The 27,471-nt window shown below is 62.0% G+C and overlaps 2 protein-coding genes across 4 annotated transcripts; one reads left to right on the top strand and one right to left on the bottom strand.

Moving 5' to 3' along the window:
• Nucleotides 1–372: 372 nt before the first annotated feature.
• On the bottom strand, nt 373–26,998 carry ILK (integrin linked kinase). Of its 2 annotated transcripts, none has more exons than XM_065745765.1 (13): nt 26,992–26,998; nt 4,911–5,007; nt 3,626–3,791; nt 3,367–3,462; nt 3,119–3,215; nt 2,930–3,013; nt 2,620–2,705; nt 2,252–2,361; nt 1,927–2,054; nt 1,580–1,701; nt 1,411–1,510; nt 1,187–1,317; nt 373–1,020 (listed from the first exon to the last, which is right to left on the bottom strand). In XM_065745765.1, exons 2-13 carry the CDS (start codon nt 4,997–4,999, stop codon nt 871–873), a joined length of 1,359 nt encoding a protein of 452 aa, XP_065601837.1. In that variant the 5' UTR covers nt 5,000–5,007; nt 26,992–26,998; the 3' UTR covers nt 373–870. The 2 variants fall into 2 exon arrangements, with proteins under 2 accessions (XP_065601837.1, XP_065601836.1); XM_065745764.1 differs by lacking the exon at nt 26,992–26,998 and adding an exon at nt 5,555–5,632 and having other exon boundaries at nt 4,911–5,010.
• On the top strand, nt 5,855–20,885 carry RRP8 (ribosomal RNA processing 8). 2 transcript variants are annotated; one of them, XM_065745722.1, is made up of 17 exons: nt 5,855–6,026; nt 6,106–6,776; nt 6,844–6,973; nt 7,609–7,715; nt 7,839–7,935; nt 10,697–10,867; nt 13,923–14,228; nt 15,314–15,396; nt 15,816–15,954; nt 16,422–16,556; nt 16,655–16,778; nt 16,944–17,080; nt 18,349–18,462; nt 18,968–19,149; nt 19,420–19,645; nt 20,010–20,220; nt 20,379–20,885. In XM_065745722.1, the coding sequence occupies exons 1-17, from the start codon at nt 5,928–5,930 to the stop codon at nt 20,645–20,647; spliced, it is 3,201 nt and encodes a 1,066-aa protein (XP_065601794.1). In that variant the 5' UTR covers nt 5,855–5,927; the 3' UTR covers nt 20,648–20,885. The 2 variants fall into 2 exon arrangements, with proteins under 2 accessions (XP_065601794.1, XP_065601795.1); XM_065745723.1 differs by lacking the exons at nt 5,855–6,026; nt 6,106–6,776; nt 6,844–6,973; nt 7,609–7,715; nt 7,839–7,935 and adding an exon at nt 8,608–8,811.
• Nucleotides 26,999–27,471: the final 473 nt, after the last annotated feature.

Genomic DNA, 27,471 nt, shown 5'->3' with positions numbered 1-27,471 from the left:
TGCCCGCTGTCAGAGAAGCGGCTGCAGCCAGCCCACGGGAGTTGTGCTCTCCCACAGCCGATGGCCGCTGGCTGAGGCTGCTCAGCAGGGCACCTGCTGCTGCTCTGCTCCCGGAGGGTCTGCCTGCCCCGAGAACGAGAAAGCGTCACACAAACAGAAGTGCCCAGTCCTCCTCGCTTTTTTCTCCATAGCACATGTCTTGTTTCCTAAGAGGAAGGCTCTGTGTGCTGCACCCTCAGCAGTGTGCTGCCAGCCCCCCACCCCCCCGCCGTGCCTTGCCCCAGGGCTCAGTGTTCTGTGGGGCAGCCTCGTGCTGGCACTGCCCCTCGCACAGCCTGTGCAGGTTCGCAGCCTTCGGCCGAGGGCCAGATCTCGTAACAAATATTTATTTCAGATGCTGGCGGCTTTTCCACAAGGCCTGGATGGAAATGATAAAAAGTGAAGCGCGAAGCTGGGGTGGTGCCGGGCACTAACAGGCAATCCCTGCCCTGCTGTCCTTAGCAGGGAAGAGCACCAGGACTGGACACTTAACATGAGACCGCCAAGTGGGCGAGCTGCCCCGGGCCTGGGAGCACGAGGCGGCTTTGGGGCAGCAGAGCCCCACCGTGCTCAGTGCCTGCATCCAGGTGTCCTGCTCAGTCTGCCCACAGCTGCCAGGGAGGGTGGAGGTGCTGCCATAGATCGGTGCTACAGAGCCGAGGCCTGCTGAGTGGCTCCAGGGAAGGCAGCACAATCTGTACCGTGTGTCCATGGGCTGGCTCAGGGTGAGGGGCAGTCCCTGCTCCCCCATAGCTCTGGGGTTAAAGAAGGCACTTGGAGGCGGTGGGGAAGGAAGCATGGCAGCGTCAGACGTGGGGGAGGCACCTCCCTCTACTTGTCCTGCATCTTCTCTAGAATGGGCACGATCATGTCAAACTTCGGGCGCTTGGCTGGGTCCTCGTTCATGCAGATCTTCATCAGCTTGCAGATGTGTGGGGAGATGCCAGGTGGGATGGTTGGACGGAGCCCTTCCAGTGCCACCTGGTAGCGAGGCAGGGCAGAGCAGGGTCAGCCATCCGGACCCAGCCCTGCCTACGGAGGGAACTTGGGAAGGAGCGCTGCTGGGCTCTCTGCGAGGCCCTGTTTGTGCTCCCCACTGGCCCAGCTGTGCTCAGCCTGACCTGGTTTGGACCCCTCCCCCCCTCACCTTCATGCCTATCTCCATGTTGGACAGGTCTGCAAATGGCACCTCACGGGTCACCAGCTCCCATAGCAGCACCGCGAAGCTCCACATGTCCGCTGAGCGCCTGTTAATTTCCTCTGGCTTCTTCTGTAGGGCTGCAGGGAACCCAGTGCAGCTTAGGGGCTGAGAAGGGCAGGGGATGAGGAAGGGGGCAAGCAGCAGGAGGGGCCTGACTGCCTCATCCTCACCTTCTGGTGCCACCCAGGCAGGCGCGTACATCCTCCCAGGGCACTGGAAGGAGAACTTCACGTCGGCCATGCTGATCCGTGCAGTCATATCCTCGTCAATCTGGGGAGTAAGATGCGGTCACAGCCACCCAGGGAGCCCAGGCTGCAGGGCACGGGCACCAGTACTCACCATGATGCTGCGGCTGTTGAGGTGGTGCCGTGGGATGAGGGGCTCCAGCGTGTGCAGGAAGGCCATGCCCCGCGCAATGTCAAAAGCGAATTTCACCGCCTGCATCTGGTCCACCACGAAGTCTGCAGAGGGAGGTGGCACTGGGGGTCACTGAGGAATCAGTGCCTCATGTGGGAAGGGGACAGTGATGGCAGTGCTCGGACTGGGGGTACGTGGGCTGCAGCCCCAGCTCCTCATGGCCGCCCTGGACTTGCAGCTGGAGGGCTCCGTGCTGCAGCCCCCGGTGTACAGAGATGCAGCCTGGGACCAGCCCCAGCCTCAGCTGTGTCATCTCTGTTAGCACTCACTTGTCCCCTCGTGCAATACGTTGTAGAGGGAGCCATAGGGCATCCAGTGGCTGATGACAATGGGGTGGGGCGCTGGGGGGGACTGGCAGGCACCCAGCACTGGCAGCACATTGGGGTGAGAGAAGATCCTGCAAGAGAAATGACCGTGCTGAGAAGAGAGCTGCTGCCCACAGCCCTGCATCTTCCCTGCCCTCTCCTCTCGTGGCTGCTTTCCCCCAGAGGCCTCTGCTCACCACGTGGGCTCCTGCCTATCTCAGCCCCGACTCCGGGGAGGACACCCACCCTCAGTGACCTTGGCTCTTCGGGAGAGGATGCTGGCACTCACCGCAGCTTTGGGTACTCCTCGTTGAAGTCTCGGCTCTTCCGAGTTGTCCAGTCCCGAATTTTCAGCATTTTGATGACAATGTCATTGCCTTGCCAGCGCCCTTTCCACAGCTGAAGGGAGACAGATGGATATGGTCACTGCGAGGGGGGCTCACAGCCCCCGAGCACCCCTCAGCCCCTTGTGCAGGGCTGGGAGGCCATGGATCCCACAGTGGTGTGCAGTGATCGCGATGAGGTGTGAGCCTGCAGCTGGCCCCACGCTGGGGCTTGGATGCCCCTCGAGCAGCTGTGCCCGTTGTGCTCTGTGTACAGCCAGGGGCTGAGGGAGGGCCATGCTCTGCTGTCCCAGCGAGGAAACGGCCTCCATACCTCTCCTGATTGGTTCTCATTGAGTTTTTGGCTCAAGCTCAGCTGCTTGAAGTCTATTCCAGCAAGTTTATTGAGGGTCCCGTTTCCTGTAAGAAGAGGAGAGAACTGCATGGGACCCTCCTCCTGTTCTGGGGCTGCAGGAGCAGTACCAGCACAGTGCATGCAAAGGCACTGCACTAGGGGAATCTCCCTCGCCCCAGCGAACCACGTGCTATGCCAGCTGCTGACCCTCACCCCTAAATTCCACCCTACCACACAGACTTGTGCCCCCAGCAAGCAGCATGCTCTGCAGGGAAGCCTCTGTCCTTACGGGGCCGCGTGCGGGTTGTGCCCTTCCAGAAGGTGTCCTTGTAGGGGATCTTGGTCAGGTTCTGGCCCAGCTTCTCTGCACGCTCTGGAGGCAGATGAGGAGTTGGGCAGCAGAGCAGAGCCTGTGGTGCTGAGCACCAGGGCTGCAGCAGCTAGAGGCAGGGGCTGGGTGTGGGCAGCAGCCCCCTACCTTTCAGGATCTCCCGCAGCGGCGTCTTGGCTTTGTCGATGGGTGTCTCGCTGTACTTGTTGGCAATGCTGACCAAGGCCCCGTTACCCACAAGGTCCTGAGGGAGAATTGCGAGCACCCACAGCTGCTGCCCCTTCCTCGGCCCCTTCCACACACCCAGCCTCCCGCCTGCCCCGCCCTGTACACTCACTGCCCCATGCCACCTCCCGTGCTCCCAGCTCTCACTTGTATGCAGGTGCTGCGCTCACCTCTGCCACCGTGTCGTGTCCCCAGAAGCAGGCGTAGTGCAGAGGGGTGTTCCCGTGCTCATTCACCGCGTTGATGTCCGCTTTGAACTGGATCAGCTGCAGGCAGGACAGTCCTGGTGAACCCAGAGTGGGTCCCTTCCACTGCACCGTGCCCTGAGGCTGCTGCTGGGAAGGGGCCGGGGGCCGGGGGGGGGCACCCAGAGGTGGGTGCAGAGTGCACGAGGTGGGGAGCAGCAGGGCCGGGGCTGGGAGGCCGCACCTTCTGCACGATGTCCCGGTGGCCGTGGCTGGCTGCCAGGTGCAGCGGGGTGTCGTCACCGCGGTTCATGACATTGATGCGTGCTCCCCGCATGATGAGCATGTCCACCACGTTGGAGCGGCCCTCGCGGCAGGCCCAGTGCAGGGGGCTGAAGCCATGGTCATCCCTGCGGGGACAGCAGCGAGGGCTGTGCTGGGCAGTGCCCGGGGCTGTGTCTCAGGGGAAGCAGTGGGGAACAGCTCTGGAGGGGACTCCGTGTGCCCCTCAGCCCTCCGCTCCTGGCCTGGCTGAGCAGGGCACAGCTGGGCCTGAGGAACACTGCAGCCCCAAGTGTGGTGGGGAGATACGTCCCACTCCTCAGCCCCTTATGGCAGCAGCCACACAGCCCCAGGGCTACACTGCTCTGGGCAGGGTGCACGTGAGGAACACAGCCCAAGTGGTGCCTCTGCTCTGCCCATCCCTGGGAGGGCCCTGAGCACGTCCCACCTCCCTCAGGGCTGGAGCAGTAGGACGCTGGTGAGGACCGGGCCCCATAGCCCCCCCTCCCTGTCTGCTCGCAGCCGTGCCTGGCCAAGTAAGGGAGGAGGCGGCAGCTAGGCCTTAAAAGGAGATTAGGGCCCAGTAGGCGGGGATGGGGACGCTGCAGCCCCACTGTCCCCAGCTCCAGCAGGACCACAGCCGTCCGGTGACCACCCTGCACTCTCAGCACAGTCCCCATGGCACACAGCGCAGTCCTGAGCACAGGGCTGGAGCCAAACGCCCCATAGCAACCGATACCACTCCCACAGGTACACCCCAGCCCAGGACAGCTCTGTGGGAGGAGTGGGATTATGTGGTCCACGAGCAGCCTTTTCTGCACTCAGCAGATGCTGCTGCGGGTTGGGAGGACTTTCAGGCCGTGGGATAGGCAGCCGTGCCCACCCTGAGCCTCATGCTCATGCCCCGTAGGCAGGAGGAGGCATCGGCTCTGCCCGGGGGCAATGGGCAGCGCTCAGAGCCGCTGGGGAGCAGTGCTGGGGGTGGTGCGGGCCGGGCAGCGGTGCCCCGCGGGTCAGGGGGCACATGAGGTCACCGTGCACCGCAGCCGCCGTGGGGAGGGGCCCCCCTAGCTTAGCCCCTTCGGACACCGCGGCCGAGGAAGCGGACGGAGGATGTGCAGCTCTCATGCCTCAGCGATGCGGTAACTTCCTCCCGGCGGGGAGGAGCCGCATCCCACCCCCTCCCACGGACACGGAGCGGAAACGCGCCCCGGGCGGACCGAGCATCCCCCCCCCCCCCAGCTCACCCCTGGTTGAGGTCATTCTCGGTGTTGTCCAACCACAGGCGCACGGCCACGGCGTTGCCCTCCCGGCACTGCGTGAAGATGTCATCCATCGCGGCCGTGGCTGCGGGGAGCGCTGCGTGAGGGCGCGGGGTCCGGGGCCGCACCGCCTCCAGCAGCGCCGGGACCGCGGCCGTCCGCAGGAACGGATCCGGCGCCCGCAGCGTTATCGGCAGCCCCGGCGCTCGGAGCCGCGTCCCCGCGGGGGGAGCGATGGGGAACGGCACCGGAGGAAACTCCGCACCGCCCCGCGGCTCCGAGGGCCCCTCGGCCTCCGCTCCCGGCCCCGAGTGTCCCGCTCCTCGGCCCCCGACGGCAGCGGCCGCGCAGTCGCAGGGCCGCAGTGCAGCGCGCGGGGCTGCGCTCAGCGGGACCCCCAAGCGAGGGGCCGCGGCCTCAGGGTCCCCCCGCGCCCCGCACACGGACCCCGCGGCCGCGCCGTCCCCGTTCCCCACGGCGCAGACCCCGCGCCCCTCCTCCGCCGTCGGACCCCGCTCGTCTCCGCGCCCATCGCCGCCACCCCGCGCTCTGCGCGGCCCGACCCGGACCGGAGCTCCGCCCGCCCGGCCCTGCCCCGGCACGGCCCGGCCCGGCCCGGCCGCCCTTACCGGCTCCGGCGGCGCAGGGCGGTGGCTGTGCGGGCGCGGGGCAGTGCGTGGCTCCGCCCCGGCCGCCGCCGCCAGCGCCCCCTGCCGGCCGCCCCGCTCCGCGCGAGGCTGAGGCGCCTCCGGGGGACGGAGCGCTGCGCGCGGGAACTGCGCGTGCCCGGGCGGGAACGCGGGGAGGGGGGCGTGGCCACCCGGGCGGGGCGGGGCGGGGCGGAAGGAGCTGCGGGCGGCGCGGGCCGAGCGGTGCCGTTCACCCTCCGCTCTGCAGGGGGCGCTCTTCTCGCGCGCGGCCGCGGCCGCTCTGGCCGCCGGTGCACGTGGGGGCGCCGGTGGCGGGGTCGCTTCGGAGCGATCCCCGCTCCCGGGCGAGGTTATGTTCGAGGAGGAGGAGTGGAACGAGGGCGCGGACGGCCTCGCGCTGGCACGGGCCGTGCCGGAGCTTCGCGGCGACGCCAAGGGCCAGCAGCCGCCGGTAAACGGAGGGGGGGACCGGGGGGGACCGGAGCGGGCCGGCCCTCGTTGGGGGAGTGACGCCGCTCCGCTGCCCGTAGGTCCCCGCCGCGGTGGAGCGGAAGCGGCGGCAGCGCCTCGTGGCCACTCTGCGGCGGCTGCAGGCGGCGGGGGCGGCTCCGGGGGTTGACGGAGAACCGGAGCGGAAGCGGCCCGGGAAGCGCGCGCGGACCGCGAGGGACCGCACGGCGGCGGCGGCGGAGGAGGAGGAACCCCGAGAGGGACAGCGGACCCCGGGCGGCGGCGGCGCCGCTCCGCGCCTTGCGGGGACCGAGGCTGAGCTGCCCCCGGGGGTCCCCGCGGAGCCCGCGGCGTCGGGGTCGGCTGCGGCGCCGCGTCTCACTCGGAAGCAGTGGCGGAACAAACAGAAGAACAAACGGCGGCAGCAGAAGCTGAAAGCGGAGAAGAACGCGGGCGGAGATGGCTGCGCCGGACCGGCGGCACCGGAGCCCTCCGCCCCGGAGCCCTCCGCCCCGGACGCGGTCCCCGCGGGGCGGTCGGCGGCGCTGCGGGCGCGCATGGAGGAGCGGCTGCTGGCCGCGCGGTTCCGGTACATCAATGAGCGGCTCTACACGGGCAGCAGCCGCGACGCCGTAGAGCTGTTCAAGAGCGACCCCGACGCGTTCCAGATCTACCACCGCGGCTTCGCGCAGCAGGTGGGGCGATGGCCCCAGAACCCCGTGGACCGCATCATCCAGCGGCTGCGGCAGAGGTGAGCACCGGGCAGCGGAGCCGGGGGGTGCGAGGGAGGCAGCGGCCGCAGCTGTGTGCCCCCGCAGGTCGGCCTCGCTGATCGTGGCAGATTTTGGGTGCGGCGACTGCAAGATCGCCGACAGCGTCCGGAATAAGGTGCACTGCTTCGACCTGGTGCCGCTCACCCCGCGTGTCACCGTCTGCGACATGGCCGAGGTATGGGGCTGCGCTGTGGCCGTGGTGCACCGAGGAGCTTGGGGTGCTCCTTGGAGGGCTGCGTGGGCCACACCGCGGTGCTCCACGTTGTGCGCCTGTATGGGGTGTTCAGCGGTGCCCGGGAATGGGATCAGGGACTGTAAAAAAACTGTAACCCAGGGAGTTCTGTGTGAATGCGAGGAAGAACTGAGATTGCAGCATTGCTCTGACACGTGCTGCTCAGAGAGGTGCTGGGGTCTCCTCCTCTGGAGATGTTCGAACGCACCCGCGTGCTTCCCTGCACAGCCAGCTCCAGAGAACCTGCGTTGGCAGGGGTTGAACTGCCAGGATCTCCAGGGCTCCCTCCCAGCTGCTGCTTCCCTGGGGCTCTGTCGTTCCTGAAGGTCTGTGGGGTGGCTGCGTGCTCGAGTCTGCGTGCCAGGTAGCAGCGTGCAGCCTGGGTGTCGAGTGGGGAGCAGAAGAAGATGGTGGAGAACACTGTTGGAAATCAGTGACAATTCCATGCTTGTTTGCTGTGGACGTGGGGCGCTGCTGTTTGCAGCCCCTTCTCTGAGAAAGGTGCTCAGCTCAATCTGAGAGTGGAGGGAGTGCCAGAGGAGGGGCGGCCCCATTTGGTCTCTGCTGGTGCTCTGCAGGTGCCATTGGCAGACGAGTCCGTGGACATTGCAGTTTTCTGCTTGGCACTGATGGGCACCAACCTGCAGGAGATCCTCGAGGAAGCCAACCGCGTGCTGAAGCAGGGGTAGGCAGGGCTGCGTGGGGGCTGATGGTGTGGGATGGAGGGGTGAACTCTGGTGGTGCAGGCAGTGATGGAGCCCCGGGCGGTGCCCACGGGGTCACCCCTCAACGCTGCGCTGTCCCGCAGCGGTACCCTGATGGTGGCTGAGGTCGCCAGCCGCTTTGAGGACCTCCGAGTCTTTATGAATGCCATGGCTCAGCTGGGCTTCAAGAGCGTTAACAGGGTGAGTCTTTGTCGGTCTTTGAGGGCATATCCGGGAGAGCGATGCCATGGGAAATCCAGCATTGGCCTGGGGGCACCGGGGGGAAGGCGGAGCGGGCAGGGGATGGGAGGCTGGCACGGGGCAGGGGGGCACCCATGGCACCGGGACACGCGGAGCACCGCCGGGATGCGGGCCTGGGGAAGCCGGGGCCGCGGTTATAGGATTGGGGCGTGCGGAATGCCGCAGGGCGGGGCTGCGGGGCCGGGATGGGGCGGGGGCGGCCGGGGTGAGGGGTGGGAGAGCGCGGGGGACGCGGGGCCGGGACGCGCGGGGTGGGCTGTGCTGACGCCGCGGCCCTCAGGACCTGTCCAGCACCTTCTTCTACCTCCTGGAGTTCACCAAGGCGGGGCCGCCGCGACGCCGGCCGTGCGCGGGACTGCGGCTGCTGCCGTGCTTGTACAAGCGGCGCTGAGGGCCGGAGCCCACGGGGGAACCTCCGGCGCGACCCACGCGGGGGGGGGGAAGGTGAAGCGGGGGGGAGGGGGGGGGCGGGGAGGGAGGTGAAGGGGGCGGGGCTCCCGCGCGGGGGGCGGAGCCGGGGCGCGGGGTCGGCGCCGCGGAGCTCTCCGTGCGCACGCGCAGTTGGCAATAAAGCGGCCGTTTCCGTACACTCGCACCGCGTCGGTGGCGCGCATGGGCGGGGCGGGCGGGGCCGCGCCTGCGCAGTCGGAGCGGGCCTGTGCGGCGGCGGCGGCTGCCGGGATGTCGGGGCCGGGCCCGGGGCCGGGTCCCGGCGGGGGGAAGCTCGACATCAACCGCGCCGGTGTGGCCGAGCTGGAGGGCGCGCTCAGCGGCATCGGGCGGCGCCGCGCCCGCGGCATCGTGCGCAAGAGAGAGGTGCGGAGCGGGGCGGGGCGGCGGCCGCGGCCGGGGAGGGGGCGCCGGTGCCGGGCACGGCCGCTGCCTTCGGCCGGACGCGGTGTCCGCCACGCGGCCCGGGCTCGGCCGCGCCTGGAGGGGCCGCCCCGGGGCTGCCTGAGGCCGGGAGGGCTCGGGGCGGGGGGGGAGAAGGACCCTCGGAGTCCGTCCTGGGCCGGGCCCGGTTCCGCTGCGCTGCGCGCGGGGACCTCGGGTCTCCCTTCCGGGGAACGGTTCCGCCGCGCTCCGCCTCGGCCCTTCCCGTCGGGGCGGCCCCGGGTCCGGGCTGAGCTGTCGGGGCTGAGCTCGGGGCCGGGAGGTGGGGAGGGCCGGGACGGAGCGCTGGGAATCCGCGGCGCTGCCTCTGGGGTGGAAGCGGGACCGCCGCTGGGAAATGACGGAGCGGGAGCGGCAGTCACGCACGGAGTGAGTGGGCCGTGTGCGTGACGGCCGCGGGAAACGGACGGCGATCGCGGGCTGCGTCAGCGCGGGGCTCGGCACAGGAACGTGAGTGGTGGTTGTGCAGACAGCGCCCGCGGGGTCACAGCGAAACGCAGCATCGCTGCGGGGACTGTCCGAGCAGAGGAGGCAGAGACGGGGTGAGGAGGCAGGAGCCTGGCTTTTTTTGGCCTGGAGCAGAGCTGAGAATGCAGGATCACCAGCTATAAATACAGCGGGAGTGTAAACAGCGCGGGGATGGAAGAGAAACAGCCCTTCAAACTGAAGAGCTGCGGGCACGGGAATAGGCAAAGGCACATTCGTAGAAACAACAGTTGTCGTTGGAATGGCAGTTTGGGGTAATGCTGTTTTTTGGGGATAGAGAGGAAAAGCAGTGTCAGAACACATGACACACAACAGCACAGCAGGGGCTTTGCCCTGGCCCTGATGTCTGCATTAGCTGCTGTGGTCCTGCTCCTGTCCCTGGTAGTTTTAGAGCCTTCAGCTTTGGTGTGTGACAGAAGTGAAGGCTGCAGTGGTGATCCCTGGAAGCCGTGGTGCTGCAGGGCTGGGCAGTACTTCTGCAGGGTGCTGGGTGCTGTGTGTGCACCTGGCAGAAGGTCGGGGCTGTTCCCAGCTGTTGGAGATTGGCCAGTGAATGCACTTTGGTCATGGACCAGTGAGCTGCAGGATGTGATTGCCCATTCTGAGCCGCTGTCGTTTGCTTTTGGGCTGTGTTTCCACCTGCTACAAAGAGCTGTGCTGCAGCAGCCTGAGGTCACAGTGAGTGAGCTCACAGTCACACGTGGAAAGTAAGTTTGTGTTGAGACTTTTTGTTGCTGGAAAGGTGCCCTGGTTTGTCAGGAGCTGGGCCATCCCGGAGACAAGATGCAGTGCTTTCCCTCATAGCCTCCTCTGCCTGGCAGTGCCACTGTGTGACGTGCCAAGTGCACCCCGGGAGGTCTGAAGGCACTTTCTGTTAGTCCTTTCCAGGCAGTGGGGGATGTGCTGATGGGTGATGGTTGGACTAGATGATCTTAGCATCTTTTCCAACTTTAGTAGTTCTGTAACTCTACAGTTGTTACCTTTCCTTGTGAGTCCGTGTGATATTGTCACTGCTGCTCAGGACAGGGAGAGTTTGTGGAAACAGCAGCACTGAGAGAAGCATCTTTGGGCAGAAGATATTTTGTCCGTCTAACAGATGCGATAGTAAGCACGTGAAATACGGAGGTACTGCTCTATTGTAGCATCCCTGCTCCTTCCCCTGTGCCCCAAAGTAGAAGGGGAGCTGTGGCTCTGAGTGAAACAGAAAGGTCTGGGATCACCTGCCAGGAGGTGGCAGGACAAAGGTGCCAGCAAGCCTGGTTCTGGCTAGGAGCTGATCCCTGGTGTCTGAGCTCTGAGTTCAGTCTCACTTCTCTTGCAGGAACTGAAGGGCTTCAACTCTCTCGATGACCTTCTCCACGTCAAAGGCATCACCACCCGCATCTTGGAGCTCAACAGCCAGCGGATGACCTGCAGGAGGCGGCCAAGCAGTGAGGAAGCTGTCAGGGTGAGCCCTGCTCTGCTGGGGGACAGCAAAGCTCCTGTGCCTCAGGTAGGAAGAGAAAGTGACCTTCCTGTGTGAGGGGGAGGGGATCCTGCCTGCAGCAGTGCAGGAGCTGGAAAGGGGCTGGTACAGACACGGGGATTCACTGGTCAGGGGACCCAGCTGCTTTGGCTGCTGTGACAAGGGGGCTTCTCCCTGCTGAGCTGCCAAGTGGTCTGTCTGTAGTGCCCTTTGAGGCAGCGGCGGAGTGTCCCAGCAGCAGGGACTTTGTGTCCCCTTCTTTGGTGTCCTGGTGGAGTGCACAGTGGTCCCTGAGCACACACCTTGCTGGAGCTGCTCTGCTGGGTGCATCTGCACCGTGGTCCCCGTAGGTTGACCTCTTCTCGTGTGGCTAGTGATGGCACTAGAGGGAATGGCTCCAAGCTGCACCAGGGGAGATTCAGGCTGGATGTTAGGAAATACTGCTACTCTGAAAGAGTGGTCAGGCTGCCCAGGGAGGTGGTGGAGTCACCAACCCTGGAGGTGTTCAAGGTACATTTGGACGTTGTGTTGAGGGACGTGGTTTAGTGAGAGCTATTGGTGATGGGTGAATGGTTGGACTGGATGACCTTACAGGTCTTTTCCAGCCTTGGTGATTTTGTGATTCTGTGGAGTGGTGCTCTGACTCCAGGGGATGTGTAGCTTATGACTGCCTCCCCTGCCCCAGAGCAGCTCTCTGTTGGCAGCCTCGTGCAGACAGTTGTTGAGTTCCACTAATTGTTCATCGGAAGAGGCCAGAACTGGGTGTGGACAGAAGTTCTTCCTCCAGGCTGGCAGCTGCAGAGGCTGGAGTCCATCCCTTGCCAAGGTCTTTGCCCTCTTGTTCTTGTCTGTGTAAGGGTGGGCAGTGTGCTGCCTGCCTGGTGCTGGGCACTTCAGGAAGCACATTGTGTGCCGCTGATCCCTGCGGGCTGAGGAAGCTCCCAGGAGGCAGGAAGGCTGCGCCCAGCCGAGCCCTCAGGCATGCTGCCTGGAGGCAGGGGGGCTGCTGGGAGGTGTTTGTCTCCTGGAAGATGGCCTGGGACACCCTGATGCTGTCCGAGCAGCAGTCTCCACACCCCACGCTGAGCTCCAGCTCTGAATACTGCAGGAAGTGCTTGAGAAACCCGGGCTCAGCGTGGCCTGGAGAGGTGGACCCAGGTGGGGCTGGGGTGGGCTCTGCCTGCTCTGGGCACCATCTGTGGGTGGTAGGCAACCTGCCTGTGGTGTGGGGAGCCAGGGCCGTGTTTCCTTATGTGAATGAGCTCAGTCCTTAATTGCACGAAGTGCTGCAGTGCCTATTAAAGCACCAGGGGTTTTCCTTCCACAGGTATGTTTCTGTGCTGTAACCAATCCATCATCTCATTCCTTTTCTCCTCTTCCTATGAGGTATTTACTTCACCTTCAAACCATTTCTGGGAGAAGGTTGACCAATACCTTAATGCTTGAAGCATTCTCTTTTAAAACGTGGATTGAATGTTGCATAACTCGGGTGTGTAGAGCAGCTTAGAGGTAGTGTTGCCTTCCTGCTTGCACCGCTTAGCTGCTTGGATTTTTGAGCCTCTGTCTTGTGCTGGGTGTCTCCCTCGGTTCTTGTCACTGCTTTTGGGATGTGCAGCCCCTGGTGCCTTGTTGGTCCAGCTCTCCTCGTCTTCAGATGGGGAATGTTGCCTCTGGGAGTGCTGGAAGGTGTTCTGTCTGAGGGAGCCTGGCATACTGAGTGACTCAGATCCCTGGATGAGTGTCCTTGCTTCCTGCTGAGATGACAGTCTCAAAGTATCATCAGAAAAGCATTGTTTACTTCCCTATTATGAGTAAAACAGATACTGAGTTGTGGTTCTCCCCCCACCATGGGCCTGCACGAGGCCTGTCAGTGGGCAGTGAGGTTTCCCAGTGACAGGTACCTTCTGAGACCTGGTCCGACCCATCTCCCTGCACAGCCCTTCTGAGGCTGTTGTGCCAGCTCTGGGTCAGAAGGCTGTTCCCTGCTCCTCTGTGGGTACGTCTCATCCACGCAATTTATGCTATTGCTTTTATTAATCCAGTGTAACACTCCAAGGAGTAAAATCAATGTTATTTGAAATGGTGTTTTCGAAGCCTGGTCAGCTGGTGCAAAGCATGTCCCTGTCATCTTTCACCAATGGGATCAGCCCCTCTATTGCCAGACCTCCAGCTCTGTACAGCCTCAGTCTTCTGCTTTCTTCACTTTTGTCACGATTTGCACTCTCTCCTCACCTTTGCAATTCCTCCTATATCCTAAGCTTCATTTAAAAATGGTCATTGTGGCCCAGTGATCTGCTTGTGCTGTCTGTTGAGACTAAGACTGGTGCAGGCAGCCCTGGTTTGCTGACTGAGGTCTGTTCTTGGTGCATCAGAAGGCAGTTCTTCCTCCTCCCATGACACAAGGATGTTGTTCTGAATCTTCTAAATGATTACTGAATGCTTGTGCTTTTCCTTTTTGTGCGTGATGTTTATCTTGGTGCTTCTTTTTGGGGGCAGAAGAGGTGCAGGTGGTAACGGGGGATGCAGTGCACATCCTTCCAGAGATTCAGCCCTGGGTTGGGTTTGTGGAAGGCCACGACCTTGGTGTGGTGCTCGTGCTGCAGTGAAGGCTGATGACAGTGCAGCCTGACTTCCCAGCTGGGCAGGGCGCTCCTGGTGTGCAGCAGCTCTGCCCTGTGCTCCGTCATGCAGAACGCTGCTCCCAGCTGCAGTGGGAGGGGGCTGGCTGTGCTCGTTGGAGCTGGTGCAGGTGGCTTCAGTGGTGTTTGGTGCCTTGCTGCTCCTGCAGTTTTTGCGTGTGCTGCTCGGCCACGTCATCGGGTCGCGTGGTGGCTGTGCCCTCCTTTTGGGCTGGGAAGCATCCTGTGTCCACGCCTTGCTGGGCTGTGGTTGCCTGTGACCTCGGAGAGCACCTTGGTTTTGCCATCTGCTCCCCTCTTCATATCTTCATCTCTGCCCTGCTCACCACTCCCTTCTCGAGCCCCTGTTCTAGTCAGCTGCCCCTTGACCCGTGTGCTGCTGCTGAGACCCCAGGGACCACCTGCAGCTGGCAGACCTGACCCTGCACCTCCTTGCCCTGTAGGTGGTGGCTGAGGAGGAAGATGTGTCAGCATCCTGGGAGCTGGAGTGTGCTGGGAAGAGGAACCTGGGGTCAGGGCTGGAGGCAGATGGCTCCCAGGGGCAGGAGGAGCAGGAGCCAGTCAACTCCACGGCCTGCAGGGAGCCAGAGGAGGAGGAGGAGGAGACAGAAGAGGAGGAAGGGAGCTGCTGCAGTGAGGAAGGGGAAGATGGCAGCAACATCTACTTCTACTACACCATTGGCGAGCGCTGGATTGACTATCTGCAGCGGACAGAGGACAGCAACTTCCTCCGCCACGTGCGTCCCAAGGTAACAGTGCTGTGGGCTGGGGTGAAGGGACTGTGCGTGTGACTGTGGTCCCTGTGGAAGTGATGGGGAAAAGAGGTTTGCGTGGGGGAGGGCTGTCACCCAGGAGCTGGCACGAGTGCACTGCGTGTGGTTTAACTGCAGCTGGTGGCTCTGAATCCTGCTGCTTGCTACAGCTCTGGTACCAGTGGCCTGCAAGCTGCAGCAGTGTGCTGAGGTCCTACTGCAGGTATGGGTGTGATTGGCTGGCACTGCCCTGGGAGCCTCTGGGGTGTAATATGGGGCTGCAGAGCAGCTTGGGTCTGGCAGCTGGACTGGGCACACCGTCAGCCTTTTAGGGGCACTGCCCCAGCGTATCCAAGCACTGCCGGGCACCCCCCTGCCATGCCCTGCTCTGTGCTGGATCCCTTTGTGGTGGTGCCAGAGCTGTCCTCGGGGGACAGGGTTCTGTGGGGCCAGGCGGAGGCCAGCCTGCACACAGGGCTGTGGATGGTGCCTGCACTAGGTGCTGAGGGGAAGGAGCTCTGCTTCTGCCTGGGGTGGAGTAGCCCTTGCTTGCTTTCTTGTGTCCGTTGCACTGAGTAGCCCATGCTCAGTAGCTTACTGTTAATTCTGTGCCACTTGTGTGGCGTTAGAAGAGTGCTGATTCCCAGTGATGTAACCATGGAGTGTGGCCTGCTGCACGTCCCTGCACGGCTTTCCTTGCAGCTGACAGGCACAACACGGAGTGCTGAGCTACAGGCCTGGCTGCAGCACTGCCTGTGCTCTGCTGGGCTGTGCCTGAAGGTGCAGCAGGCATTTTTTCAGCTGCTGCTTTTGTCCCCGTGTGCCTTGTCTGCTGTAACAAGCCTGATATTCCCCTCAAGAAAGACCCAGTTCTGTTAACACCCTCAGAGGTTAACTCCTCTGCCTGCCCCAGAGTTCAGGTGGCCTTCAGCTTCCCCTGCGGGTCCTCAGCACGAGCATGGTCTTGGAAGACAAGCTAGGCTGAGTCTGTTCTTCTGATGCTCTTGGTAGGAAAGTCTGTGACCCAGAACGTGCACACACAGCTGTGCCCCACCCTGTTTCACCTTGCTGTTGTCTTGCAGATGAAGCGGAAGTCAGAGAATGGCCTGGATGGCAGAGCACTGTCCCCTGGTAAAAAGCTGTGCAAGGGCTCCGAGTACAGCAGGTAAGACGAGTGCTCTGCGTGGCAAGCTGACCTCCTTTCACTAGTCCCATACAGCTGCTGGGCTTCATTCAGGAGTCCTCCTGAGTTGGTGGGGTCTCCCACCTGGGGGTCTCCAAAAGCTGCCTAGATGTGGTCCTGGGTGGGTAGCTCTGAGTGGCAGGAGTGGACCAGGTGACCTCTGGAGGTGTCTCCAGTCTCAGCCTGTCTGCAGTTCTGTTATTACACGGAGCAGGTCGGTGTAAAGGGGCCGTGTGTGGCTGTAGTCCATGTGGAAGTGATGAGGAGAAGGGGTTACCCTGCGGGGGGCTCGTGAGTTACGTCATGTGGGCACTTGTGTTCTGGGAGCTGTTTGTGTGGTGTGGTTGAGTAGTGCTGTGCCGTCTCACCCCCGCTTTGGTCTCTCTCTGGGTGTGGTCCAGGACTCTGGGTCCTTGCATGCCCAGCCCCACCACCACCTTTGGGGAGCTGCGCAATGCTAAAGCTGCCCAGGCCCGGCGCCGCCGCATCCCCTCCGTCGCTCCTCCGCCTGAGCTGCAGGACTGGCTGCGCACCTTCCAGGTAGGATCCTGTCCTCAGAGGGCGCCGAGGAGCTGTGGGTCTGCAGGGCAGGGGGCCCAAGGCCTGGGGAGTCTGTCTAGTGAGATGTGCTACAGGGAGGGGTCCCGTGTCCTGCGGTGGAGTTTCAGCAGGTTTTGGCCCTTGGCTCAAGGAGTACAGAAACGGTCCATCTCTTTCCCTGCTGGGCACTGTGCCTTTTGCCCGAGGTGGCGTTGCTTTGCCCATCACCACACAGCACCCGTGGCTGACTGTAGTGACTGGTGGAGCTCCCAGCCCCATCTCAGCGCTCCTCTCTGTGCCAGGGCCCTGGCCAGCTCCAGAAGCCGTGCTCCCCTGCAGCCCAGATGCTGCCATGCTGGCTGGTACCACAGCTGGCTCTGGGCTGGGTGGAGGCACTGCTCAGCTGCAGGGAGCCTGCGAGGGCCTGCCGTGCACGCAGGCAGTGTGACTGATGTCCCTGTCCTCAGCGGTGGAGCGGCCCAGAGAAGCTGCTGGCTCTGGATGAGCTCATCGATCGCTGCGAGCCCTCCCAAATCAAGTACATGATGCAAGTCATTGAACCCCAGTTTCAGAGAGACTTCATTTCACTGCTGCCCAAGGAGGTGAGTCAAGGCAGGAGCCAGGCCGGCCCCTCTGCTGTGTGCTGCTCACCAGCCGTGGGAGCCTGCTGACCTCTGTGACCCGGCCCCTGGTCCTGCAGCTGGCACTCTATGTGCTCTCGTTCCTGGAGCCTCGGGACCTGCTCCGAGCTGCCCAGACCTGCCGCTACTGGAGGGTCTTAGCTGAAGATAACCTGCTTTGGAGAGAGAAATGCCGTGAAGAAGGTAAAGGTCTCTCTCTCCATCACGCGGCACACCGCGGCTGCCATCTGCAGTGGTGTAGCTCACAGCTGCCGCTGCTGCGCATCATCTTTGCTCCTCCTGGGGTGGGGATGTGAACCCCCTGTGTGCTTCAGGGGGGCCTGCATCAGGCTGCTGTTCTTCCCACAGGCATTGAGGAGCCCTTGAACCTGCGTAAGCGGCGCCTGCTGAGCCCCGGCTTCATGTACAGCCCCTGGAAATTTGCCTTCATGCGGCAGCACAGAATTGATATGAACTGGCGCAGCGGCGAGCTTAAAGCCCCCAAGGTGGGTGCCTTCAGCAGTGCTTGCTAAGCAGATCCTGGAGGGTAGGAAGCTGGTACCAGGAAGGAAGCAGCAGAAAAATACCCATGACCAATAGGATGAGATCGGCACTGAGCATTTGAAAAATGCTTTGGGATAAGATTTAGGTGTCTGGCTTCCCTTCAGGAGGCATAAGTCAGAGGGATTCACCTGTAAGTATTTAAATCTAAATACTTCCTCTGTAGCTTCATGCAAATCCTGTCCCTGTCTGCAGAGAGCAGACCCACAGCACAGCTGGTGTCAGGGATCACTGCAATGCATGGTGCAGAGCTGCAGCTCTGCCAGTGGAAAAAGGGTTACCCTTAATTCCAGAGGAGTTTTTCATCTCTTCATCCCTTCTCTGAGTGTGTGCTGCAAGGCTGTAGCTAATCTTGGCATCCAGGGAGTGATACAAACCTTCTGAGGCTCAGCCAGACCTTGTCTCCAGTACTTCCCATAGTGTTGTATAACACTTTGCTGTTGGTTGTACCTCTTTCTCTGAAGTCCCTTCCTGCCCCTAGCCTCCATCCCCAAAGCAAGGAGGGCAAGATCTCGGTCACCCTGTGGCTAGTCCCACCTCTCTGCTTTCCCTCCCTGGACTTTCTATGGACCCCCAGTGTTCCAGGCCCTTTCCTGTGCCCCCACAGCACCCAGGAAGCAACAGAGCTGTATGTACTGCAGTGACATACCAGGCAGCCCTTGCTGAGCTCCTAGCACCCCAATGCTGTGCCTGCTGTGAGCAGAGCTGTGTGGGGTCCTGCCAGCAAAACACCTGTCCTACACTGTCCCCTCACCAAGGGACAGTGGCCATCATGCTGAGCCGTCCCCACTGTGCTCAGCCAGCTCTGCCTTGTGCTGCATGGGGCCCTGCTCTGCGAGGGGCTCAGTCACTGCTTGCTTCCTCTGCCTGCAGCTACACTGCTGCTCAGGAAGGTGGGAGTGGATGCAGAGATGTTGGTGCACTGTCTCCCACCAGGAAAGGTGAGGCTTGCGGTCTTACATGTGCTCAGTCTCATGGCCACTGATTTTAGGTCTAGGACGGAGCATCAGCTGTGAGTTCAAAGCTTGTGCCCCTAATGGTCACAGGGATTGATCCTTGTGTTGGGATTCCCTCGTAGCCCGTCATCCCGCGGCAGCAGCCCCCACGAGTCTCCTTTGGCTCCTCTGTAGCTGCTGTGCTGCAGGGAGATGGCCATCATCTCAAGGACCCGTCTGTTCTTACTGCACGCCCTCCTGCTCACTTCTCTGTTCAGGTGCTGAAGGGACACGATGACCACGTCATCACCTGCCTGCAGTTCTGCGGCAACCGGATCGTCAGCGGCTCAGATGACAACACACTCAAAGTGTGGTCAGCAGTCACTGGGGAGGTGAGCAGCTGTCCTGAGCTCGGGGCTGCTCTGCTCCTCCGACCTGCTGCGGGGTGGGTGGAGGCGGGAGAGGCATCTCAGTGGTTGGGTGGGTTTGTCCTGTCTGGCAAGGTGCAGCCGGGGAGAGGTTTTGACAGATCCCGTGACTGCAGGAGCCGTGGGCAGAGCCGTGGGCAGAGCTGCCTTCCTCTGGCAGGCAGTGTTGGTGCAGTGAAAATGAGCAAGAGCTGGCTGTGTGATTTTTTTTTTTCACTGGTGGTCAGCAAATGTGTTCTGCTCTTTTGAAGACCTGATGAGGGCAAGATACCCAAACTGGTTTTACTGCAGCAGACAGTCATTCTGGGTGAACTCTGGTGGGAACTGGGGTTTGTAGGGAGATGGCTCTCTGACCTGAAGAGCCTTAGCAGCCCTCTGCCTGGGGGAGGTCCTGTGCTTTGCTGTCTCCTCTTGCAATGTTGTTCACCCTTTCCTGTATGAAAATCTCATCTCTCGTTGTTCTTTGCAGTGTGTGCAGACTCTAGTTGGCCACACAGGGGGTGTGTGGTCCTCCCAGATGAGGGACAGCATTGTCATCAGTGGCTCTACGGACCGTACACTCAAAGTGTGGAACGCGGACACAGGCGAATGCGTGCACACGTTGTATGGGCACACGTCCACAGTGCGCTGCATGCACCTACATGGGAACAGGTATGGGAGTGGAAGGTACTTGGGGCATGGGATGTGGGGTAGGTGGGGGTGAGGAGCTGTGGGGGCCGTGCCAGTCTGTGGGGTGGGACCTGGGGTAGGTGAAAGTGCAGAGGTGTTCTGGGCCTGGGCTGGGTGCTGTGTGGAAAGAGGCAGCCTGGGGGGGGGGGGGGGGGGGGGGGTGAGCTGGGGCTGCCCCTGGGGGAGCTGGCGTGCCTGGGTGTAGCGGAGCTGGGGGAGGTCTGGAGCTGACACAGAGTGCTTTGCTGCCAGGGTTGTGAGTGGCTCACGGGATGCCACTCTGCGCCTCTGGGACATCGAGACTGGGCAGTGCCTGCACGTGCTGATGGGGCACGTGGCCGCGGTGCGCTGCGTGCAGTACGACGGGCACAAGGTGGTGAGCGGAGCGTACGACTACACGGTGAAAGTGTGGGACCCTGAGAGTGAGAGCTGCACTCACACGCTGCAGGGACACACGAACCGTGTCTACTCACTGCAGGTGAGAGCCCGGCCCCCTCCCCTGCCCACTGCAGGGGCACCAGCTTCCCTGTTCAGACCCTTAGAGGCCGTCTCTGTGCTGCATGCATGTGCTGCAGGGGCACGCAGCCTCAGCCTGTGTTCTGTGTAAGATGCTTTCTGCCCTTCCATCTTGAATCCTTCTCGTGTGTACTGAAGGGACGCACAACCCACGCCTGCTTCTTGGAGGCGAGGTGCTGCTGAGGCACCCTGCTGGGCCATGGGTGCCCCGGAGCACACTGCAGACTGCCGTGATGACTGTGTGGGTCCCTTCAATTCAGGATATTGTGTGCTCTGTGAGGAAGCACCTCCTGTTGCAGCCCTGCTGACCCGTGTCTCTCTGACAGTTCGATGGGACACACATCGTGAGTGGCTCTCTGGACACATCCATTCGAGTGTGGGATGTAGAAAGCGGGAACTGCTTACACACCCTCATGGGGCACCAGTCCCTCACGAGTGGCATGGAGCTACGTGACAACATCCTTGTGTCCGGCAACGCTGACTCCACAGTTAAGATCTGGGACATCAAGACGGGCCAGTGCCTGCAGACACTGCAGGGTGAGTGTGGGTGGGAGCGATGCTGGAGCGGGGTGGTGGCGTTCCTGGGCACCGGGCACGGCGGGGGCAGGGCTGCCCAGGCAGCGGGGCCCAGCAGCGGGGGATCCTGGGGCTCGGGTGGGAGCACGGGAGGACTCACGGGTCCCTTCTGCCCCTAGGGCCCAGCAAGCACCAGAGTGCTGTGACCTGCCTGCAGTTCAGCTCCAAGTTCGTGGTGACCAGCTCGGATGATGGTACTGTCAAGCTCTGGGACCTCAAGACGGGCGAGTTCGTGCGCAACCTGGTGGCACTGGAGAGCGGGGGCAGTGGGGGTGTGGTGTGGCGCATCCGTGCCTCCAACACCAAGCTGGTGTGTGCGGTGGGCAGCCGCAACGGGACGGAGGAGACCAAGCTGCTGGTGCTGGACTTTGACGTGGACCTGAAGTGAAGCCGGCCGATGCAGGCCGGGGGAGGATCCCGCGGGCTGGGTGTAGCAGCTGGTCTTGGTGGGGCTGGCCCCGGAGCAGGCGCTAGCTCCCCGCGGTCTGTAAATACTGTCTGCAGCTGTCTGGGCCTTATTTATATATGTGTGAACTCCCCGTGGGGAGCTGCGCCCAGCTGGGGCACTGTACAGAGGAAGCAGCATGTTTTATACACACTAATATATCAATTTATTTCTGTACCTGGAGCCTGCTTCTCCCCTCTGCTGTTCCGTGGGCCCTCCCAGGAGCTCCTCTCTCCACCATGGGTTCAAGGATGGGGGGTGGGGGGTGAGCTGCCTCTCCTCTGGCGTGTGCTCCTGGCCAGGGGAGCACCCCCTGCACAGAGTCTGTGGACTTCACCTTCTGTGGCTGACTGCGCTGGGGAGGTTGTGCAGTGCTGCGTTGCACAGTGTGCTGCTCACCTCGCTGTGTCCTGGGGGATGTGGCCTTAGCACAGGGCAGAGCAGTGCTGGGAGCAGATGAGGTGCTTTCTTTGAGCACTGCTCTGGACCGGAGGAAGGAAGCGGGCAGGATGGGTCCCTGCTGCAGAGAGGGACTGCTGCTGTGTGAACAGACGTGCTGGAGCTCTGGGCTGGGGCTGACCCAGCTCTGCTGACAGCAGGCCTGCACGGGGCGGGTTGCTGGGAGGCAGAGGGCAGATGTGGTGCAGGAGGTCTTGCTGCAGCTCCCACGCTGCGTGCAGCAGCACGGTGACTGCCACGTTTCCAGCTGCTTCCTTGGACCTTGCTGCTGCAGCACAGCTGTGACCAAGGCAGGCAGCCTTGCAGTGGGATGGTGGGCTGGGGCAGATGGCTGCCTCTGCTCCGAGCAGTGCTGCATGCAGCTGGGTCCTCTGCTTGGTGCACAGAGCCAGGGAGCACGAGCTGACTGTAGGGTCCCTGTGTTGTCCTTTGTGGGAGCTGTCTCCTGTCTGCTCCTCTGTTGCAGCCCCAGTCCCAGTGCTGGCCCCTCGCTGTGAGCGTGGATGGTGGGAGTCCAGGGGTGATGGCAGCACAGGAGAGGGGGGTGCACAGCGTGGCTCATGGCTGCCAGCAGCACATCCTGCGAGCCCTGCAGGAGGAGGGCAGCGGGGCTGGGGGCTGCTGCATACACACCTGGACCTCCAGTGTCACCCCATCCTTGGGCACACCTGGTGATGTAGTGCCAGAATGGCCCCACCTCCTGCTCTCCTCCAGTGGACAAAGAGTTTGCTCTCTCTGCTGCAAAGGTCTGTCCGTGTGAGGCAGGTGCCTGTTTCCTTGCCTGGCCTTTCCCCAAATACACATCTCCTGACTTCTCCACGTGGGTGCATGTTCTGAGGAGATGGCCGTGCAGGGGGCAGGGAGGTGCTGGGAATCGGGCTGGAGCTGGAGCGTGGTGTCCAGGCGTGGCTGAGCCGGGCTCTGTGCTGCTGTGTCTCCATCCGTGATGTGACCTCTGGTAGGAGTTAACCTCGTGAGCAGAAGGGCAGGGACAGCCCAGCTGAAGGTGCAGCACCACCGCATCCAGCAGGGACACGTGGGCCCTGTAGGGTGTGGGCTGTCAGCAGGTCCTCGTGCAGCAGTGCTGTGTGGATGGTGCAGAGTGGGGCTGGAGCATCCTGCAGGCTGCAGAGCCTGCTGCTAACATCAGCAGTAGCACTGCCTGGGAATGCATGGTGAGGGCACAGGCAAAATGCTTCATTCAGAAGTGTCTGTGGTGCAAGTGGCCTTAAAAATGCACCCAAGGAAGGTCATGGTCCTCCAGCAGTGCTCTGTGAATGATGGCAGTGCTACAGCCTGGCACTGTGGGCATGGGCAGCCCCAGCAGCAGGTGATGCTGTGCTCGGTGGGCTTCCACTCAGCTCCACACACACGGTGTGGGGTTTTTTTGTGCTCTCAGGCAGGAAGAGCTGTTCCGGTGGTGGCTGGCATCCCCTGGAGTGAGCTCTCTGTGCTGGGAGCCTTGCAGACTGCGGGTGTGGGAAGCGACCTCGTGGTGAGATCCAGAGCAAGAGGGGTGAGCAGCTCCTGCTGCAGGGATCGAGCTATAAACCTTGGGTGAGTGAGATCAGTGATCTGGAGGACAGAAAGGAGCAGCAGAAAGACAAGAAAGCAGCGGGGCCGTGCATGGGGTGAGATGTGGAACCACAGGGCAGATCACGGGTTCAGTGACCTGAGCAATCAGCACCAGAGTGCAGTGCGTGTCTGCTGCTGAGCTCCGGCTGCTCTGAGCAGTTGGCTGAGAAGGTCTGCAGCCCTGAGCGAGCTGCTGAGCACGAGCTGTGCCACTGCCACACGCTGCCCTCGTACAGCTCATTGCCAAAGGTGATTTGGCAGTGACAGCTGAACAAAGCTCCCTGCTCACCCTTGGGAGTAAATGATTTTGCCCAAATAACATAAATCACCACTGCTGCCATCCAAACTGTTCAGAGACCGCTGCAGAGGGTCAGTGCTGAAGGAGCAGAGTTCAAGAGAAGAATCTGTGCTCCCTGAACGTGAGCTGAGTCGGGAGCAGGGCTCCTCCAGGGTGGCAGTATGGGCAAAACCCATCTCATCGCTGGGGTTTACAGTTTGTCATAGACCTCTGCAGTGGCTCCAAATCCTTTTTGTTTAAAATGAAAGAGGTTAGGAGTGCTCTTCTGCAGACCCTGATTATCCACGTGTGGGAAGCTCTGTGCACTGCCCACCCCGGAGCTCTGCAGGTGGTGATGCTGCACCCGCTGGAGTTGATGGTTCATAGGTTCATAAGGTTGGAAAGGACCTACAAGATCATCTAGTCCAACCATCCTCCTATCACTATCCCTACCCAACTACTAAATCAGATCCCTAAAGGTTTGGATGGTTGGATTTGGATGGTAGGTTTGGATGATGGCTCTGCCAGGGAGAGTGCATTTCCTGCCGCGTGGAGGAGGAGAGCTGCTTGTAAGGGCAGGGCTCAGCCGGGGGTGCTGGCATCGTCCTCAATAATGTGGTTTGATTTCCAGGTGGTGCTGGCTCTGGGCTCCCTCCTTGGGCTGCAGCCCGGGGCTCGGCAGCAGCACAGTGCTGCAGGAGCTGTCAATGTAACAGGAGAGCGTTTCCAGGCTGAAGAAACTTGGGAGATTTTTTTTCAGCTTTTACGATTGTGAAACTTCAGATTCTTGGCAAGTGAGGAAGAGCTGCAGAGGGCTGTTAAGGATCCGACTCTTCTTTGAACTCAGTGTCTTGCATTGCACAACGCGGCTCAGTTGGAGCTGTGCTCAGAGATGGAGCAGCAGTGCGTGCTGCCCCTGCAGCTGCGGGCAGTGTGGGATTGAGGGGTGCGCTGCTCTCAGCGGGGGCAGCAGCAGCAGTGCTCTCCCCTGCTTTTATCTCCTCGCACCCGCTCTGTTTTCTGAGCAGCAGAAAGCCGACATCCCTCCCTCGCCGAGTTCCCTGGCGTGCCTTGCAGTGGGGCAGCTGCCGAGGAAACGCGGTGTCCCGTGCTGTGCCAGTGGGATCCTGCTGGGCTCCGCTCTGGGCCGCTGCCCCACCGCTCCTCTCGGCCCCATTCCGGAGGGGAGGAATGGCCGTGTGCTTCCTCCACGCTGTGTGCTGCTGGGATCTGCGGGCAGCGGCACTGGGGGGGAGCGGGAGGTGTTGGTAGGAAGGGGAAAAGAGAGAAAATGGTTTTGTTGGACCTCATGGGAGCCCTGGAGCGGGGACATGGAAACCAGTCTATGCGGCTCAGGCTGAAATGCTCCGTGCTCGGAGCTGTGTGCTGCAGAGCACAGAGTCGCAGCGGTGCCGCGCAGGGGCTGTGCTGCGCGTACCTCCCCCAGGCGGTGTCCCCAGCCCTGTGCTCAGCCCCAACCCGTGGCCGATTTCTGCCGGAGGCGGAGCGGTGCGGGGAGGGCTGCAGCGGCAGAGCGGGGGATGCTGTGCCGCGGTGCGGCTCCGCTAGGGATGGTTTCTGGTGTCTGTAAGAGCTCAGTCCATGGGCTGCGATGGATGGTAAACCCCAGGCAACCCTGTGCTGAAGAGGAAGTACAGCACTGCGGTGCTCTCCCTTCCTGGGGTGGGAAAACCCTCTGCTGTGGCTCAACTCGGTCCCTAACCCTGGGGAGCAGAAGGGGATGGGTCCAAGAGACATCTGAGCCCAAAGGGACAGCGGTGTGCAGTGCCACCTGGCAGCACAGCCCTGCTGCTGGAGCCAGCATGGACCTGTGCTGCTCTCCTGGCAACACAGTGCTGCCCGGAGTGCTCCTGCTGCTGGAGCCCAGCACAGTGCTGCTCTGCATGGTCCTGCCATGCCCTCTGCCCAGGCCGAGGAATGCAACTGCTGCTCTATTCTCCTTCAGTTTCTTGTTTCTGACCTCCCCTTGCTTTTTAGCTCACAGCACCACATAACCTCACTGTGACAGACACTGCCACGCTCTCCCGTGCCCCCGTGGGGTGGAGCAGGTTCAGTTTCCATTGCTACCCCAGGTCTACGCCCTCCCAGGTTCCTGTTCAGGGCTTCCTCTTTCCTCACTGGTGTTGAAAGCCACCGGTGCTCATATACCCGCAGGGCAGCGGGCAGTACACGGCCCTGTGCTGTCCTTTGTCGAAGAGCTGTCTGTTAAGTCCATATTTTGTTACTGCATTAGTCTGCAGTATCAGTAAACACAGAGGCGAGTGGTGCTGGAGCCAAAAGCCGTGCCCAGAATGCTGCTTGCAGTGTTTATGGCTCCTTAAATCTCAGACAAACACAAGGACCACATCCCTTTACCAGTGCTGCTGCTGCAGCTCGGTGGGGTCAGCACAGAGCCGGGGTGCACTCTGTGCAGCACTGAATGAGTTAAACCAACTCTCCATCACTGCGATCAACAAACACGTCCAACTTGGCTGTGTCCTCTCCAGAACTGGAGGCTGACGTCAAATGCTGAGAGTTTACATTCCTTCATTTTTATGTTTTCCTTCTCAACTGCTTCCACCCTCCACCCGCAGCATCCAAACGTTTGCTGCAGTAGGAAAAAACACATTTGTTTTATGTCAGCCCCCATCCACACAGGTGTCCTGGTGGGCTGTGCCGTGCCGTGCCGCGCCGTGCCGTGCCGTGCCACGCCGTGCCGTGCCGTGCCGTGCCGTGCCGTGCCGCGCCGTGCCGCGCCGTGCCGCGCCGTGCCGCGCCGTGCCGCGCCTGCTCCCCCACGAGGTCTCCCAGCACAGCCATCGCTGCACAGTGCGCTCTTTGTGAGGCCCCTCGCAGAGCGCTCCCATTTGGGTCCCATTTAAGCGCCCCCCCCCCGCCCCCCCCACCCGCACCGCGCATCCCGCGGTGCTGAGCGTTCTCAGCGCGGGTTTCCCCTTCAGAGCCGCGGGTGCTCTCCGGCTCCGAGCGCTGCACCGCCCCGGAGCGGCTCCCACAGCGCGCGGCCGTCGGGGAACCTCAGCCCCGTCCTCAGAGCGCGCTCAGCGCGTTCCCGCAGCACCAGCGCAGGAGCGAGCGCTGCTCTGCGGGTGCACGAGGAGGGGACGTGACCAAACTGCGCTGCACCCACTGCAGCACAGCACCCAGCAGCTCCAGGAGGTATGAGCCCCTCGAGCAGTGCTGTGTCAGTGCACACAGAGGGCACAGCTCAGGTTCAGGGGAGACCATGAAACCCATCACCTGTCTGAAGTCTCCACAAAGAGCAGAGCTTTGATTCCCCCATCCACACGTACTCTGCCCATCTCCACGTGTGGTGCTCAGCCCCAGGCTGTGCCGGGGGTGCTTCGGTCGACCACGAGGAGGAGTTTCTTGGTGGAGGAGGTGGTTGGGCACGGGGACGGATGGGGTCAGGCTGCCTCCATCCCGGGGGGTACTTGGGATCCGTGCAGACGTGGGCTGATGATGGCACACAGTAGGGGTGCTGCTTTGGGCTGTGGTTTCCCTCCCAGCAGAAGGTGCAGAGCTGTGTTTTGCAGTTAGGGTGTGCATTACCGGTGGTGTCTGTGTTTCACTGCAGCTCACGTTGCAGCTGTAGTTATGCTCTGCAAACAGCTGAAGCCAATTTGAATCCACTTTGAATAACCACGACCGGAGCACGGATCAATGAAAGCACACAGACCCGCAGCGGCGCAGCAGTGAATTGTACCCGAGCACCGATAATGAGAGACACCAAAACGCTGCAGTTCAGTGCTCCCAACGCTGCAGGCACAGCTCCACGCATGGCAAACCACGCGGGCCATACAAACCCCACTGCTGCCCCCACCCGCGCCGCTCCTGCACCGCACCGCGCACCTCCCGGCACAGCGGCGGGGGGAGGGCAGCACGCAGAGCTGAGGGCTGTGGCTTTCAGTCGGTGCTTACGGGACAGCTCTGAGCTCAACCCCGCCAGCGGTAACGCCGGCGGCTCCGGCACAGACGTGGGGAGGAGCAGAGCTCGGGGTACGTCCCAGGAAAGGGAGTAGGGTCTCCGTGGAGGAGTGGAACAGAGATGGCAGAGGCACACGGCATCGATACATCTGAGCGGGGGGAGGGGAGCAAAGAGGTCCCGAGAGCCACAGGGTGGGGAAGAGTCCCATATCTGTTCTCTCAGCACGAGGACTGAAGGCTGCAGGTAGAGCTCATCACCACGGGCTGAGGGCAGAACAGATTTCGTGCTGGGTGCAGATATGGGTGGGACCTCACTGCAGGTACAGCACTGAAAGTTGGTGCTGGTTCAGAAATCAGATCCGTAAGTGAATATGAATGAGCAAAGAGAGCAGCAGAGTCCATTGAACACAAAGGCACTGTGCCTGCCTGAAGTGCACTGCATCATGTCCAGGGGGAGGGATGCAGAGCAGCACTGAGCGCAGCAGATGGCACACAGCTGCATTCTGGCAAT

The sequence above is a fragment of the Cyrtonyx montezumae genome, unplaced genomic scaffold (assembly GCF_038088225.1).
Source record: "Cyrtonyx montezumae isolate F1298 unplaced genomic scaffold, pur_monq_1.0 scaffold_37, whole genome shotgun sequence".
In the NCBI taxonomy this organism is placed as follows: Eukaryota; Metazoa; Chordata; class Aves; order Galliformes; family Odontophoridae; genus Cyrtonyx; species Cyrtonyx montezumae.
The sequence above is the reverse complement of the archived record's forward strand: the minus strand, read 5'-3'. Positions and strand labels throughout refer to the sequence as shown.

Excerpts from the sequence above, each read along its gene's own strand:
- RRP8 (XM_065745722.1), top strand. The coding sequence starts at position 5,928 with ATGTTCGAGGAGGAGGAGTGGAACGAGGGCGCGGACGGCCTCGCGCTG. Across the intron at positions 14,229-15,313 it reads TCCGCCACGTGCGTCCCAAG|ATGAAGCGGAAGTCAGAGAA; the intron begins GTAACAGTGCTG and ends GTTGTCTTGCAG. Across the intron at positions 19,646-20,009 it reads ACCGTGTCTACTCACTGCAG|TTCGATGGGACACACATCGT; the intron begins GTGAGAGCCCGG and ends TCTCTCTGACAG.
- ILK (XM_065745765.1), bottom strand. The coding sequence starts at position 4,999 with ATGGATGACATCTTCACGCAGTGCCGGGAGGGCAACGCCGTGGCCGTG. Across the intron at positions 3,463-3,625 it reads ACCGGGACATCGTGCAGAAG|CTGATCCAGTTCAAAGCGGA; the intron begins GTGCGGCCTCCC and ends TCCTGCCTGCAG. Across the intron at positions 1,021-1,186 it reads ACATGGAGATAGGCATGAAG|GTGGCACTGGAAGGGCTCCG; the intron begins GTGAGGGGGGGA and ends CCTCGCTACCAG.